The sequence below is a fragment of the Brachyhypopomus gauderio genome, unplaced genomic scaffold, assembly GCF_052324685.1.
Source record: "Brachyhypopomus gauderio isolate BG-103 unplaced genomic scaffold, BGAUD_0.2 sc76, whole genome shotgun sequence".
Classification (NCBI taxonomy): Eukaryota; Metazoa; Chordata; class Actinopteri; order Gymnotiformes; family Hypopomidae; genus Brachyhypopomus; species Brachyhypopomus gauderio.
The window spans coordinates 493,955-511,286 of record NW_027506897.1 but is presented as its reverse complement, the minus strand read 5'-3'; the positions used below and the strand labels follow the sequence as shown (position 1 = coordinate 511,286).

General features: G+C 42.6%; 1 protein-coding gene and 1 long non-coding RNA gene across 5 annotated transcripts in view; one reads left to right on the top strand and one right to left on the bottom strand.

The window, feature by feature from the left end:
* Positions 1–17,123, top strand: part of LOC143491515 (NLR family CARD domain-containing protein 3-like) — a 50,850-nt gene extending 33,727 nt beyond the window's left edge. For 3 of the 4 annotated variants that reach the window (XM_076990601.1, XM_076990602.1, XM_076990600.1), the window contains 2 exons: positions 15,872–16,048; positions 16,153–17,123. In XM_076990601.1, the coding sequence (XP_076846716.1) occupies positions 15,872–16,048; positions 16,153–16,159 (184 nt within the window). In that variant the 3' untranslated portion in view covers positions 16,160–17,123. The remainder of the gene's footprint in view (positions 1–15,871; positions 16,049–16,152) is intronic. The other variant, XM_076990603.1, reaches the window with a different exon arrangement.
* On the bottom strand, positions 12,614–13,208 carry LOC143491523 (uncharacterized). The gene is made up of 3 exons (XR_013125225.1): positions 13,091–13,208; positions 12,831–13,004; positions 12,614–12,731 (listed from the first exon to the last, which is right to left on the bottom strand). It is a non-coding gene; the product is annotated as an uncharacterized LOC143491523 (long non-coding RNA).
* Positions 17,124–17,332: the final 209 nt, after the last annotated feature.

The window sequence follows — 17,332 nt, the reverse complement described above, 5'->3', positions numbered from 1 at the left end:
TACATCCGAGAACAATCAATTAATAAGGGACATGATCTCTTTGTTCAGCAACACCGTTGACGTCACAGCTTACGATCTCGCCGATGAGAGATTATCTGCTTTAAAAAAACTGATGTGTGTAGTACGGGAATCTAGCGGTCTATGGAGTTCTCTGATCACCGAAGCCAATAATACTAGTTATCCGACGCATACGTATATATCACGCATTCTTTCTTGCATGTTTGAAAAACCCTTTGTATGTAAAGACGCTCACCTATTATGCATTTTCACCTTTGTAACCGACGTGTGTGTTTTGAAACTAAGTAAAGATGAAAAGGTTGATGTAAAAGAAGCCTTTGAACATACTCTTTCATTATTAAATGAACATAATATAAATGTAATCTCTTTTGCCAAAAGTTTGTTTATGAAACCATAAAGCATTGTAACCTCATTTGCCAATTTCTTTTTATAAAAACTATTAAGCAATGTATCCTCATTTGCCATTTTCTTTTTATAAAAACTATTAAGCAATGTAATCTCATGTGCCAAGTTTGATAATAAAACCACGAAACAACGTATTTGTTGCATCATTGTATTCGGATCAACATGACCGAACGTTTGCTGAAAAAGATTTACTATAACCCCTCAAACCCCGGGTCTTACGGTGGGGTAGCGGGTCTGCAAAGGAGCGTTGAGGAGAAGACCGGTAAAAAAGCAGATGCCGAAAAAATCAAAACCTGGTTAGCGGCGCAGGATGCGTACACTCTACATAAACCGGTCTCAGGGAAATTTAAAAGAAACAGAGTAGTCGTGAAACACATTGACGAGCAATGGCAAGCCGATCTGGTAGATATGTCTGGCTTATCGGAGCATAACGACGGCGCAAAGTTCATGCTAACCTGTATAGATATACTATCCAAATACGCGTGGGTGCGTGTCCTAAAAAACAAGACCGGCGTCGAGGTTACCAAGGCCTTCGAATCGATTCTCAAGGAGGGTAGGGTTCCTAAAAAACTTCAGACCGACGAAGGGAAAGAATTCTTTAACAACAGATTCCAGACATTAATGAAAAACAATAACATCGTTCACTTTGCTACCGGGACCGGACAGAAAGCCTGCGTGTGTGAGCGGTTCAACAGGACGTTAAAAACCAGAATGTGGAGATACTTCACGGCCGTCAATACGAGAAAATATGTAGACGTGGTGCAAGACCTGGTTCACGCCTACAACCGCAGCTATCATAGCAGCATCAAAATGAAGCCCTCAGAAGTGAACGAGGGAAACTCTTTCAAAGTTTTTAAAACCTTGTACGGATTGTTTGCGCCGAGAGAACAGAGAAAAAAATTGAGTTTCAAGTTTAAAGTCGGCGATACCGTTAGAATTTCGCGATTAAAACATTAGTTTGAGAAAGGTTACGTACAGAACTTTACGGATGAATATTTTACAGTGTCTGAACGAATAGGGAGAGATCCTCCCATATACAAACTGCAAGATTACGACGGTGAGAATTTACAAGGAACCTTTTACGAGCAGGAGCTGCAAAAGATTATACTCGGTAAAGATAAGGCTTTTAAAATAGAAAAGATTATATCTGAAAAGACTAGGAACCGAAAGAAGATTTGTCTGGTCAAGTGGGTCGGATGGCCGGACAAGTTTAACTCGTGGATTCCTGCCGAGGAAGTCCGCGACATCGTGAAAGGATAAAAGGAGGCGTTGTACTTTTGCATAAAATTATAACTCCGTAATCATGGAGGAAAGCGGATTCTTCGTTACTCTCCCGAGCAACGCTTCGAGAGGCATATACCCCAATAACAGAATTTCGTGCTACAGGACGCATTTCTTAAAACCTATAGAGTTGTCTGGTGAGTGGGAGGTAGCTCTCGCGGAGGTGCAATATCCTAACACGTGGTTCAATCTGCATGAGAAGAACGGCATGGAACCTACCTTTATAGTTAGAAGGGAAGGCGTCGAGAGCAAGAGGTTTTTTATTTCGCAAGGGTATTACGATGACATAAACCTCATCGTAAAGGAAATGAATAAGAAGATGAAATCTTTTGACCCTGAACTAAAGTTAGAATACCGTCCGTTGATAAACAAAATCCGACTTGCGGCCTCCACCAAACCCTATTGTTTGGAGGCTAAAGGTAACCTTTCGCTTATTCTCGGTCTGGCATCCAAACACCTCATGCAGGAAGAGCCGGAGGCACCCTTCCCTACTGATCTTCGCGGAGGGATTTACTCATTGTTCATGTATACCGATATTATACAATATCAGAGAGTGGGGGACAGCTTTGTGCCTCTGTTGAGATGCGTACATATAGGGGGGAATAAACACGATTTCGTCACAGTATCGTATGATAAGCCACACTACGTACGTGTTACCAAAGCTCTCATAAACGATATAACCGTCGAAATCAAATCCGATCAAAATATCGAAGTACCTTTTCAATACGGGAAAGTTATAGCTAAACTTCACTTTAGACCGGTAAAACATTCATTCTGCATTTGAAGAAAAGAAAGAAAGAAAGAAAAAATGCATCGAACGAGTTACGGAGATCCTCAGATCTATGTGGACTACTATAAGCATCAAGCCGGAAATGGTCTTCCGGGGTTCCAAGGGTCTCCGGTCATGTATGGGGCGGGACTCGGTGGTATGTTCAAATCGCTTTTTAGGATGGCGGTTCCCCTTATCAAAAGAGGATTCTCTATTGCAACGCCTCATTTAAAAACCGCCGCGAAAGGGATAGTAGGCGACGTGATTAGCAACATTGTGGCCAAGAAGCAAGAGGGATCGGGACTCGCCGCCATTGCCCGCAGGAACGCTAGGTGTCCTCCCGGAAGACGCCTCGCGTCATCGTATAAAAAACGCAACGTCGTCGCGAGTAAGGTCAAAGTGAAGAATAAAACCAAACGAAGAAGCGGTAAACGTCCTTCCTCCGACAACAAAAGAAAACTGAACATCTTCTAGAACAGCTATGGCCTTTCTGCGTAGTATGTCGACCGAATGCGCCAAAACGGAACTGGATATCTTCACTCTGCCTTATACTCAAACGAGTATCGAAAAGTACGCGTACGTGGAAATACCGCCGCTTTCATCCGTTGCAGATGGAGGAGCGCCGATAGATTTTTACGTAGCGGGTAATAGCGACGATTACCTGGATCTCAACAACACTTTTTTATACCTAAGATGTAAAATCACAAACCCTGACGGAACCGACATAGCCGCCGACGCAAAGGTCGGCGTCGTGAACTACACGATAGCCTCCCTTTTTTCACAAGTGGACGTTATGCTAGGAGACCGCCTCATCAGTCAGTCGAGTAATACGTACCCTTACAGAGCCGTCATGGAATGCCTCATGAATTACGGCAAGGACACGCTGGAGGCTCAGTTTTCAAGCGGTATGTTTTACAAGGACACTGCGGAGCATATGGATGCTACGGACCCGGCGGGCCGGAACATGGGTCTCAGAAGCAGAGCCGCGTTTAGCGGCGAAAGTAGTCCCTTTGACCTGATCGGATACATTCACTCCGATATATTTTTTCAGGATAAATTTTTACTGAACGGAGTGGACCTGAAAATTAAATTTGTAAGGAGTAAAGACGAGTTTTGTCTGATGAAAGAAGGACAGACGGACTATGTTATAAAAATACTCACGGCTTCTCTTTTTGTGAAAAAAGTCACCGTGTCTCCCGCTGTGAAGTTGGGCCACGCACACGCGCTTCTGAACGCCACAGCCAAGTACCCCATGGAAAGGGTGTGCATGAAGACCTTCAGTTTACCCGCGGGGAGCCGCGTATGCACCCAAGAAAATCTGTTCCTGGGCCCTCTTCCAAAAACCGTCGTTATAGGAATGGTGGATAACGACGCGTACGTAGGAGCCTACAATAAAAACCCCTTTAATTTCAAACACTACGACACAGAGTTTATCGCACTCTACGTGGACGGAACCCAACATCCCGCTAAGCCTTTTCAACCAAATTTTCAAGCCGGTAACGCCGTTCGCGAATATCACTCGCTAATTCTGGCTTCGGGAAAACACCTTAAAGATCAAGCTCTTTCCATCGGTCGTGAAGAGTACATAGGAGGCTACACATTGCTGGCTTTCAATCTATCCCCCGACGATGAAGGAGGGCAGCATCTGTCGCTGATAAAGTCCGGAAATATGAGAATGGAACTCCGGTTTAAAAATCCTCTGCCGAGGACCATAAATCTCGTTATTTACGCAACGTTCGATACCATACTGCAAATAAATAACCACCGTAACGTGCTCATCGACTACCAATAAAAACGCATGGACACCGGAGAACTTACCGAGGTGATGAGAAGCTGCCGCGCTTTGGAGAAAGTCTTTTCGGGAGTGGTTCCCTGCGACCGGCTACCTAGCATTAAGCTGAAACGCTTTCCCGCCATGTTTGTCGTAAACACGCACCCCAGTCATATGCCCGGGGAGCACTGGTTGGCCCTGTGTCTGAACGACGAAAGGTCCGGAGAATTTTTTGATTCTTACGGTAACCCTCCAGACTACGAACTCTTTCCTAAATCTATTTATTCATTTATGAAAAAGAACTGCAAAGAAATAAGACATAACTCTACACAAGTTCAGAGCTTTGATTCCGTTTGCTGCGGCCCTCACTGCGTTTTCTTTTTATGTCAAAGGGCTAAAGGAAGATCGTTTAATCAAGTTATATCGAATTATAAGGACGATGTAAAAATCAACGATAAAATGGTTGTAGCTTTTGTCAAAAAAATGTACACTAGACTGAATAAGAGATGTTCCGTTACTTGTAATCAGCGAGCGTGTTCCGGCGAAAAGTTTAAATGCTCTGTAAAAGATTAGACGGACACCATTTTGTCTTTTAGTATTTTTTATTAATAAATTGTAATTACAATGAACAAATAAACGATACAACCGCCTATTGTTGTCTTTATGTCCTTAATCAAAATTCACCCACGCCGAAGAGTTAAAAGCATAATCAGAACTCAAGCTAGTTGAATCAGAACTAGATGAATCGGAACTAGCAGGGGCGAAACTCGTCGAGTTTTTAATGGCCGACACTTTTTGACGTACGGCGTCATTAGGAATGGTGGAATACGGTACATTTAATGTAGCTACCGTGTGTAGTATTTCATTCCAGCCTAGGGGGCGTCTGTTGTCGGGTATCTTGTGGGTAGCCGTGAGGTTTTTAATCAAGTCCAGCATGTGCGAGCCTTTAATCGTTTTTCCTTGGAAAACAAGCTCTCCCTCATCATTCCACGATGCCGTTTGACCCGATTTAGCTATTTTGTCCAGAATGTAGGAGGCGTTTTTTCTGGCTCTCGCCGGTACGTTTTCGATAACCTCTTTTACCATCTCGTCCTTGGTCACGCTTAGATTTACCGGTTGATCCTGTATCTGGCTGATCGGTTCCTTGGGGAGGGATAGGGTTAATCGCGACGTTTCTTCTTCTTCGCCTCTTTTAACGACGTTTAAAAATCTTTGCAAAGCCGCGCAGTAAAGTTTAGCCTTGTCGTAGGGATTCATGTCCGTCCTAGATAAAATGTGACGCATAACCGCGTCTAAATCATTTTCAACGGTCCGTCTTATATTTTCTTTACCCGTCGACGCATTTTTAAGCATATCTAATTGATGTTGAGGAACCAAATACATCTTCTCAGCAGTCTCCATTTTTTTTTTATCCTTTGCCCGATAGCAGGCTGCTTATAAAAGGAACGGCTACGCTGAGCAGAGGGAGAAGGAAACCTCCGTGCTGGTTAATAGCTTTTCTCTTTGTAGCTACAGAAGCTCTTTTATTCGCAAAAAGTTTTATCCACTTTTTCTGTCTTTTCAAAACACGGTACTGTTTAGCGGTCAGAGGAATGTTCCCGCGGAGCAGATTAAAAGCCAATTCGCATATAGAAAGTATGAGTTCCGGCGAAGCTTCGTGTAATATAACCTTCCTACGTCGGGGTTGTGACTTATATAAGGTTTTCAACGCGGGTAGGTTCGTCCTTAGTCGAGCCGACATTTTCTTCCCCGGCCTTATTTGATTTTTTTCTTCTTGGGGACGTACACGGCGGGGTTCTCCCAGGAAAACGCGCTTGACCTAAGACGGAGCTCTTCTGGCGTTTGAGCTTTCAAGTCTACTAATAAATAGCCGTAAGGTTTAGAGGCGGCGTCTTGAAAGCACTCTATAAAGTATTTTGAGTTTCCGGGGTACATTTGACGCGCCAGTACGCTGATCTGCGACTTGTCTCTGGGATTTTTAAATAAAACCATGTAGTTTGCATTCAGGTTGATGGTTCTACTAGTCTTACCTTGAAAGAAAAGATTTTGCACCAAATACAAAACGCTCAAGTTTCTGTGATGCGTGTATTTTGTAAACGCTTTTTCAATCTCGTCGTTTTTGCTGGCATCGTTCATGAGATCGTCCAAAATGAGAAGGTTAGTCCTATCTATAGGAAACAGTTGGTCGTCACACAGAGATTCGGGTATTCCTTGAACAAAGCGAACATTTATTTTGTTCATCAAATCATCGTACAGAGGTTGCCAACATGTATAACACCAAACGATATTATCCGGGACTTTAGACATCGTTTCATTACATTTTTCCAACAACTTTTTAATAAAAAAAGATTTTCCACAGTTACTGGGTCCGCAAACTATACAAGAAAATGGTAGCTGAAACCTAGCATCAAAATGCTCCATGACCGGAGACCCAAAAATGTTAAAGCTTAATACCCGTAGGGCAGAGTCCTGAAATCGGGCAGCAAAATGCGCTTATCGTACACGATCCTGAACCTTTTCTGTTGTGTTTTGTTTTTTAGGAGGAAGCCTATTTTATCCCTGACAATCATGTTGCGGGACGTCATTATCTCTCTAGAACGGGAGGGGTTCTTAACGTGTTCGTCGACCAGTTCCGTCAAAGATTTCAGGTTGACTAGTTTATCGTTGGTGTAATTTAACGTGAGCCCCTTAACCTTCATAACGTTCTCACCCTTTAATGTACGGAAACCATACGTTTTTGGCCCTCCGCTGACAAACTCTACAATGCTATCGCCTTCAGAGAGTTCGCTGGTGAGTCCCCCCAAATAATCGCTCAACGGCGGCATCCAATCTCCGTCACGGGAGACAAACACTACCGAATCTGTGTCTGTGTAAAGAACCCTTCTTTGCAATTTGTCCATGAGCTCATAAAGCTCCAGTCTGGCGTAGGCGGTCGTGAAAACGCCTATGAAAACGTTTGAGACGCCGGGGTCCATGCATCTGACGTCGGCCTGTCGCCACTGCACAAGCGCTACATCGTCGTTCAAGAACGACAAGTCCCTGACTTTGATGCTCGTTGAAAAAATAAACTTTAAAAACATTTCAGGCTGCGTGATCAGAGTCGTGTTCAGTCTGTCGGGCCGCTGACACATTTTTCCCCAGAGAGAATTTAGAGCTAGTTTAGCCACAGATCTCTTGGCGGGGTTATGCGTTATTTTCCCAGCGTCCAGACGAATTCCTTCATGTTCCTCGTACCCTCTCAGGTATTCCTCCTCGTCCGCCGCACATTTTACCCAGGAGGGGTACCCGCTGCTCTCCTGTTTAGTTTTCAAAAACATTTTAATGTAATCCGCAAACAGGGTGTCGGAGCGTAAGGGGAAATGCCAGACTTCAAAGATTTTCTGCACCACGTAGCCTTTTTCGACGGCTTTGATCACTTCTTGAGTGCACCAAGTACCCGTCAGGGCTCTTTCGTCGTCGCTATGCTCGCACTCCGACAGCCGATGTAGCACGCAGGTTCTACAGAGAGGGAAGGTGAGTTTGCCGTTTACTCTGTAGGGCAGAACAGGCGCCCACAAGCCTCTGGGGGGCAGAACTTTGACTCTGACTATACCGAAATATTGTTCTAGCGGTAGGAAGTCCTTGAATACAACCACAGGGTGTCCGAGGGGGTAGGTCTTTGTTTTGTTGACGAATGGGTAGAGAGATGTGAAGTCGTAGTAATCGATCCTCTCCTCGGGTTGAGCCACGTAGTGCAGATTTAACGCGTTGGTCCTCCCCCCAAACAAAGCATCGCGGGGATTTAACCTTTCTGGAAAGTCAAATGATTTCAGAAAACTTTTCACATCCTCGTCGGTCTTTTTCATCTCGCTCCACTCGTGTTCCCATATCGAGGTCACTCGCAGATCGTAAGTGTGCTTCAAGTGTTGAATTCTCGTCTTCGTTCTCTCGAGTAGACTCCCGTATGTCGTACCTTGGGTCAGAGGGTGATGCTCGTGCGAAGCATTTATCACAGCCGTGATAAAAACACCCTAAAAACTCGTACGCTCTCCGCATGCCTTTGTGCTCGCTGTATCCGTCCACGGCGTATTTGCCGAATTTCACCTCCCCGCCGTTCAGAGCATGCTGAATGTTTATCTTCCGCTTTTGCGCCACATACTCCAACCATTGGATAGAAGAAGACGAAAAAGATTTCTGCCCGCTGACGTAATGATCCAACGGTGGAATGGCCAACGTGTGTGGAGAAAGAAACTTTGTTCTAAAGATTTTCATGCACACACTGGCTATGGTGATGCAACTGAAGGGGTCGACTGTTGTGCTTTCCAGGATCTCTTCCCTGAATATCAGACAGGCTCGCCTCAAAATCTTTACGTCGTTCTTACAGTACTTGGCCATCTCTTTCTTGAATAGAAAGATTCCTCCTTTGACCCCTTCGTACCATCGGAAGAACTCCTCGCGTTCTTTCGGCATCATGCTGTCGGCACCGTAGAATTCGGGAGCGGGGTAAGGCCCTACATAGTCCTGATGTTCCGGGATGTTCCAATAGTGTGGAAAATATCCTTTAGCGTCTGACTCGAACCCCATAGCTTTAGCACTAGAGCTCCTAGAGAAGCGAAAAATTTCACAGGGCTTGGTAGGGTCCATGTAGCCCACTCCCCTGCTGTGAAGGGATTAACGCCCATTGTCTTGGTAATGCGGTGGAAGCGGCTCACCCCCAGCTCATACGCCTGCCAAAGCACAAGCTGGCTCACCCCCAAGCTCATATGACCAAAACACCAAACGTGATACTTCACGAAAAAGTTGAAGTTACAAGCAGACTGTATGTTACCGATACTACAACAAACGGCAGAAAATTTGTAGACTCGTGTTTCAAAAGTTACAATTCAATCGCACGTAGAGACGACAGTTTCTCTAATGAGTCCCGTCAAACAATAAAAATAAATAAAAATGTTTGAATCTTGCTCTTTGTATATTTCATATACTATACTATATAATATTTGTTGTAATCAAACACTTTCTGTTTCCGCGTTTGAATTCGCGTTTGAAAAGCTAAGAAATTATATGGCGCAATTAGCTTGATGCTAATGTTATATAGGAAATCCCATATCATTGCTAGCGAAAATTAGCATGGTCGCGTTGCATCACTGCATCACTGATAAATGTTGTGATCTAAACAGCAGGCTGGAAAAGGAGAGGAAAAGACAGGAAAACAAATTCATGTGCTCTCTATCTATCTATCTATCTATCTATCTATCTATATATATTTGTGTTAGAAGCATTTGATAGAAGCATTTGTGTTTCTGCTTGTTTGTGATCTAAACAGCAGGCTTGAATCTTGCTCTTTGTACATTTCTCATACTATCTATCTATCTATATATATTTGTGTTAGAAGCATTTGATAGAAGCATTTGTATTTCTTATACATTTTTCTTGTATAGTATTTCTTATACTATCTATCTATATTTGTGTTAGAAGCATTTGATAGAAGCATTTGTGTTTCTGCTTGTTTGTGATCTAAAGAGCAGGCTTGAATCTTGCTCTTTGTACATTTCTCATACTATCTATCTATCTATATATATTTGTGTTAGAAGCATTTGATAGAAGCATTTGTGTTTCTGCTTGTTTGTGATCTAAACAGCAGGCTTGAATCTTGCTCTTTGTACATTTCTTATACTATCTATCTATCTATATTTGTGTTAGAAGCATTTGATAGAAGCATTTGTGTTTCTGCTTGTTTGTGATCTAAACAGCAGGCTTGAATCTTGCTCTTTGTACATTTCTCATACTATCTATCTATCTATATTTGTGTTAGAAGTATTTGATAGAAGCATTTGTGTTTCTGCTTGTTTGTGATCTAAACAGCAGGCTTGAATCTTGCTCTTTGTACATTTCTTATACTATCTATCTATCTATATTTGTGTTAGAAGCATTTGATAGAAGCATTTGTGTTTCTGCTTGTTTGTGATCTAAACAGCAGGCTTGAATCTTGCTCTTTGTACATTTCTTATACTATCTATCTATATTTGTGTTAGAAGCATTTGATAGAAGCATTTGTGTTTCTGCTTGTTTGTGATCTAAACAGCAGGCTTGAATCTTGCTCTTTGTACATTTCTTATACTACCTCTCTATCTATCTATCTATCTATCTATCTATCTATCTATCTATCTATCTATCTATCTATCTATCTATCTATATTTGTGTTAGAAGCATTTGATAGAAGCATTTGTGTTTCTGCTTGTTTGTGATCTGTGATCTGTGATCTCTGTGATCAGAGACTTTCTGGATGAGGCTGCTGCCTCAGTCTTGCTCTGTGAATTAACATAATAAAGGGTGATGTTTGGCTTTGCTAATTGCTGGCAAGAAGGAGAAGAAGGAGGGGTGATGTCCTCAGAATCCTGAATTCTCAGGAGCTCTAGTGTTAGGCATTGCGGAGAGTTTCATAGGCATGAAGCATAGGCTGTCGATAAACCTCTGATTAAACTCGGAGTCGGTAAAACACAGAATTTTGCTGCCTTGTGCTACGATGTTAGGAACTACCCCTTCTTTCACCAGGTAGTTAAGCAGGAGATAGGAATCGTATCCTCTAGCGTTGTGTGCTATGAAAATATAGTTGCTGTATGCGGGCTTGCGGAATTTTGCAAAGAATTTTTTGACGCAGTCTTCCCCGGACCACGTCCACGTTTCTCCTTTAAAATCCATGCAACATAAAAAATTTGCAACGTGCACACCCGTCGCTTGATGGCATTCTAGATCGTAGAAGATGAGTTTGTTGCTCCGCTTTTCTTTCTCTAGAGGTTCGATAAAACACTGGTGATTAAACAGTTTATCCATCTTCTCCCCACAGAGACTACAGCTTTGACCGATGCATTTATGAGACTTCTGCCCAGCGAATGATGTTTTAACCATCGTGTTACATTGTGCGCAATAGTACGCTCTTTCGCATAATGTGTACGTAATGTTTTCATTCGTCTTTTTCGACTCCTTGTGTTTGTCATAACAGTACTGAGATCTGCACAGTCTTAGACAGTCCGGGCATTGTAAGAGACTCTTCTGTTTGTGTTTGTGACATTCGGAATCGTTACAGACGCCGCACGCGTATTTACAATTGTGATTCCTGCGGTCATTGTAAGTAGCGTAGCAGTAATTGCAGAAGTAAGCCGCGCCTAGAAGTCCTTTTATGTTTTTTACATCATAGTAATGTTTATCGTGTAAAAATATGAACAAAGTCCGATCATTGGGGATTTCAGAGGTTTGAAAAAATGAATATCCTTTTTTGGAGACGGTACGGTGCAATACTACAATTTTACACTTGAGATGACTCTCAAATCGATGTACGTCCGCAAACCCGACTTCGTCTTGGGGTCTTAATCCCGCATCTCTCTGTAACTGTTCCGCTATCCTACATATCTCAAAATGACTCCTCCCAGGATTCAACAGCTTAGCGACGCACAGCGCGAAACACAAATTATTACCCTCGTTTAGAAAAACGTATAAATGCTTGAGCTTTTTCCTTACAACTTCGGAATGGAGGAGGCCTGATAATTTTCTCCTGTCCCCACCCCCTCCCCTCGGAGCGTGCACTAATTGAATCACCAAATCAACGGCGTCGCTCATCAACACTTCATGGTTGCTCTGCATAGCTTTCTCGAGAGGTGATAGAAACGAATCTAACGCTACTCCCTCAGAGGTCACTTCAATAGGTTCTGAAATGCTCAGATTAGGTCCGTGAATTTGAAAAATCATGACGTCGTTCGGTTCTACGGCTTCGCGAGCAACGTCTACCATCTCATCTATAATCCCTAAAACGTGGTTGTGAAAATCAGAGAAACTGCTGATGTCCTCTAATGAGGAGAAATTTACTTTCCTTCTAATTTCTGTGTTATTGAACTTTTCTCTCTTTTTAATTCTAATGCTCGGGTCTGTAGCCGCTCCACAGCCTACTTGTTCGGCGTCAATATTGATCATGGGGTGAGAATAATTTGGTCTCTCCTCATCAATTTCAATCGGTACGTTATTTTGATTATCAGAGGTTTGGCTATTTAATTCTCTAAGATATTGCTCTAGTTCTTGGAAACAATCGTATTGTTCTGGTTGTGTAATCTCGGTTCTGGCTTCGGGGCTCTGAGCATTGTAATTGATAGGTATTGCCAATCCTCCATTCAGAGAATTTACGGCTTGTAAAACGTGAGGATTTACTGTATCATTTAAACCTCTAAGATATTGCTCTAGTTCTTGGAAACAATCGTATTGTTCTGGTTGTGTAATCTCGGTTCTGGCTTCGGGGCTCTGAGCATTGTAATCGATAGGTATCGGCAGAATTCACTTGGCTCTGCGTACCGTGGATACGCGCGACTTTCAGACGTTCAGCGGCTGCAAGAGCGTCTCTTGCCCTTCGAATGAGATCAGCCGTCATGAGGTCCTCCTCCTCCTCCTCCATGACATATCGATTCGGCTCATGTTCCTGAAGATGACCCGCTCCGTCTTCCTGATTTGAAGTTGCGCTGGCGGCTAAAGTACAGATGAGTAAACAATCTTACTATCGAATTGTGAAATCATTTTTTTCACATCATCATGTTCGGTAAAACATTCAAAAAAAAAAAAACTTACGTGACGGAGGAGGTCCTCTGAGCGGTGAAGCATGTTCCCCACTGTCGAAACGCAAAGAACTCGCTTCAGACAGCGTTTCCCAAGCGTTCGGACCCTGTTCAGTAATTACTGACTGAGTTTCTAACGCTGGAGCGGGCTCCCAGTCGTTCATCGCTTGATTAATGATGTCATCATCTTTGAAAAAATTTAGTCAAATGAGAATAATTTAGTCAAATGAGAATAATAATGATTCAAAATAATAATAATAAAATAAAACATACCCGGAGATGCACGAAAAGGATGTACAATCGCTATATGTTCGACGTCCAGATCAGTATATAATGAAATCTCTTGGTATTCAAATTCATCTTCATTATCTAGATATTATGAACAATAGACATATATTAATTCGGTAGGAAATTATCTGAAAAAACATTTCAAAACCTGAAATCTTTTTTTAATAAAATCATTACATTAAATGGTCGCTAGATGGCAGTGTAGGATAACTAATGGAAGAATGATAGAAGTTTTCTGTGAAAACCGTTCCCAGAAATCTTTTTATGAAATCAATACATTAAATGTCCGCTAGAAGGCAGTGTAGGATAACTAACGAAAGTTTTCTGTGAAAACCGAGGTTCATTCAATATGCTCTTTGAACTCTTACAATGCATGGAAGACAGTTTTAAATGTAACGTTCAATCAATATGCAATTTTAACTTATTGTGTTACCTTATTATACATATAATTATACATATTATTGTGTTAACTTATTATAACGTTAACTTATTATACATCATTTGTGAAATATAGTATAAATGTTTAAATGAGTACATTTAAGGTTTAGCTACGTTTTATTACTTTCATAATAATACTATAGTAATTTAATACATTCAAAATAACTCCAAAGTCTTACCTCCTGCTCGAGACGCGTTCATATCAAATGTCGGCTTGCTTGGACGGGTCCTGGTCACCGAGTGAAACATCTAACTTGTTACGATGCTAGAAGCACCTTTTTGTACATTTCTCGGACGTGGGGGAGATGTATTTTGATATATTACTCTGTGTGTGTCTGTCTGTCTGTGTGTGTGTGTGTGTGTGTGTGTGTGTGTGTGTGTGTGTGTGCATGTGTATGGGAGACCTGGGTATATGCTCTGTAATCAGTGACAGGGGGTTAATTCATTGGAGAAAGGTGCCAAGGCCATATAGAGAATGTGTGCCTGAGACGCCGAGGACCCTCAGAGTTACAGCTTTAAGTCAGTATGAGGCCTCACTCAGGAAAAAAATGGTTTGTATGGACAATACCACAGTCGAATGCATGGTGACTCCTCAAGGAAACGTTTCCCCTCTCTCTCTTTAAATGCTCGCGCGCTAAACACGCACCCCGGATTGGTCTGTTGAGATTGCCTCCTCATTGGTTCATCATAGTTTTGTTAACTGTTTGAAGTTACTCAAAGTAAGCATATTTGTGTGCGCATGCGCGGTTCTGTGTGTGTGTGTGTGCTGTTCAGGGGAGTGGGTGTGTGTGACTAGGGGTGTGTGCGCCGTTCTGTTCAGGGGAGTGGGTGTGCGTGACTAGGGGTGTGTGTGCGCTGTTCAGGGGAGTGGGTGTGTGTGTGTGTGCGTGTGTCTGAGATCCCTATCTTTTAGCGCTGGTCTGTGTGACTAGGGTTTGTGCACGTGTTTGTTTATGTGTGTGTGTGTGTGTGTGTGTGTCGCAGGTGTCTAGGGTTATACTGCTCCGGAGAGTCAACATCAAAGAAGATCAAAATAATGTTTTAATTAACCTTATCAAGCAAAATATCAAAGCACAACTTAATACTCTTTGGTCGTCTTGACGTTGATTGATGCGATGATGATGTCATGAGTTGGGGTGGAGGGGCGGAGGGGGAGTGTGGGGGGGGGGGAGGGGGGTGGATGGGCGGAGGGGGAGTGTGGGGGGAGGGGGGGGGAGGGGGGGTAAGGGGCGGGGTCAACTAGAGGTCAAAGTCGTAAATCACTTTTTTGGAATATGCCGTCCTCTAATCTCTCTCCAAACTACTAAGCATTTTTAGCCGACTGGTCACCTGATAAATCGCTCTAGCCCATATCAATGATAGATAACGTGAGGACTGTGACGGGCAGGGTGAGCGAAAGTAAATGGAAGCGATCACGCCAAGTCTCAGGGAAAAAGGGTGATTTAATATGTAAAGTGCGCAAACCAAAACCCGTGAACTGATCCGAATTAAGGATATAATAACCAGCGGTCAACTGGTACAAAGACAAGACATATATAGACGAACAAACGACCCTCAGGTGTTTTGAATCACGGGCTCCGCCCACCTGAGGGACGAACATAACACCACACCCACAGGACAAGCTGCTGCTGTAGACGGGGGCGACCAGTAGGGGGCCCGCCGTACCGTGACAAGGACGACCACATACAAATAATTAAGGTAGAGTTTGCAAGTCTGTGTGTTAAGCTGAACGTCTTCTGTTGTATAGGTTTTGTTAGGCAACATAAATTAACACATTCGTTTGTGAAAGAAGAAACGGGAAGTTCCCCATTACCTGTAAAAAAAATGCCCATCTGCATTCATGTAATGACAACACTCAGTAGCCTATAACTCCTTCTCCTACTTTTTGGTATTTTTACTGTCTTAATTGTAGGCCTATATTGATTTACTAATTGCATATACAGGACTTAACAATAACTGTATATAGTTAATATTGGATATGGATTTTATCAGTTGGCGGTGTGACTTTTTTCCATTGAATGTTACAAATAAAAGTCAAATTTCATTCAACATGCACTTGTAATTTTTTAAATAATGAAGTGTTCCATGTGCGCTAAAAAGTGCCCCCCCCGAGCACTTGCCCCCCAAAATGTCTGTGCACGCCACTGCACACAACCTACACACACACATAACCTACACACAGACATACACACACGCACATACACACACATGCATTCACACATACACACACATCACTGCATGTTTGTCCTGAATACACACACAGTGTCTGTGTTTGTGTTCACGTGTGTGTTGATGTGTAAGTGTGAGTTTTTCTCCTTCACTCTACAGTCTGTCTACCTGCAGTATTGGAGAGGAAGGCTGTGCTGCTCTGTGTTCAGCTCTGAGGTCAAACCCTTCATCACACCTCAGAGAGCTGAAACTGAACAACAATGAACCAGGAGACTCAGGAGTGAAACAGCTCTCTGCTCTACTGGAGGATCCACACTCTACACTGGAGACCCTAAAGTGAGTGTTTTCACTGATTAAGTTTGTGTACAGAGTGTCTGACTGTGATGAGTGTGTTCATGAGTGTGTTCATGTCTGATTCTGTCCTATTCTCTGTCTTACAGTATCTGACCACTTCAGTGGAGACACTGAAGTTGATCTGAGTCTCATATACAGAGAAGAGGACTACCACACACACACACATACACACACACTTGTCCTGAAACTGTTGCAATATGTGTCATGCTACAGCCCTGGACCCTTCCAGGGTGTTCATGTTGTCTGCGTCTAGTTATGTCTGTCTATGTAGCTCCGTGGGTGTGGTTATATGTGTGTGTGTTCATCAGTCTCACCTGTGGCTTGTCTTGTCATCACTCTAGGCTTATCTGGTTTGTCTATTTAATGTGCGTTCGCGCAGTGTCTTGTGCTCTTGTGCTGAGTCAGACACATGAGTGTTTATGTGTTCTATGTGCGCTATCTGTAGTCACCAATAAAAGTAACATTGCTGTGTTCGAGCTGGACTTCGTACCTCGTCCTTCTGCCCGCGCCCAGCATTACAATATGACTGTAATGTTTAGTAAAATGGTTCAGAAAAAATAAAAATTAATGTTTTTCTAATTTTGTTTTATGTTCTCCAAGTTCCACCATAAACATCAACACTGTGATGTTATAGAGCTGTGGAGGTGGAATAATTGCAATTATTATCACAATATGAAATTGAACCAGGAACTGTGTGTGAAGATAATGTTGTGTATTTTAATCATTTTAATAAAATGTAGTCTGTAGATAAAAAATATTGTGACGGCGCTGGGAATATGGACTTATGAGCTCCACCACCGACTAGTGGAGGATGCTGGGAAATGTACAGGGTGGGAGATTTATGTTTGTTAATGTTCATTAACATGTCAATTTATGCATCTTTGTATTAGCGGTTCATTTATGAAAATGTGGGAATGCTTTGGGGACATTTTGTTGGCGAGAGTAAAAATCACCATCCATGTTAAATGTGTGCAGTGATATGGCATGACTGTCGCCAAAGCACCTGTGGTGGAAAAAGAAAGTAATAGAACAGTTATTACCGTTGTTCAATAAAGTGCATTTCTTGCAAAATGAGCTTCCTGAGTGAGTCTCCTTCTTCACCGGCGCCACAAGTGGTGTCACTGTAACGTCAGGAAGAGACAGAGAGGGATCCTTATGCAAAAGCACAGTGCTCTTTATTTGGCAGATAGATACAACAAGAGAATGCGAGATGTTAAAGCATAAACGGAGTTGATCTAATGCCGTTTGTTGAGAGTGGTCTATCCG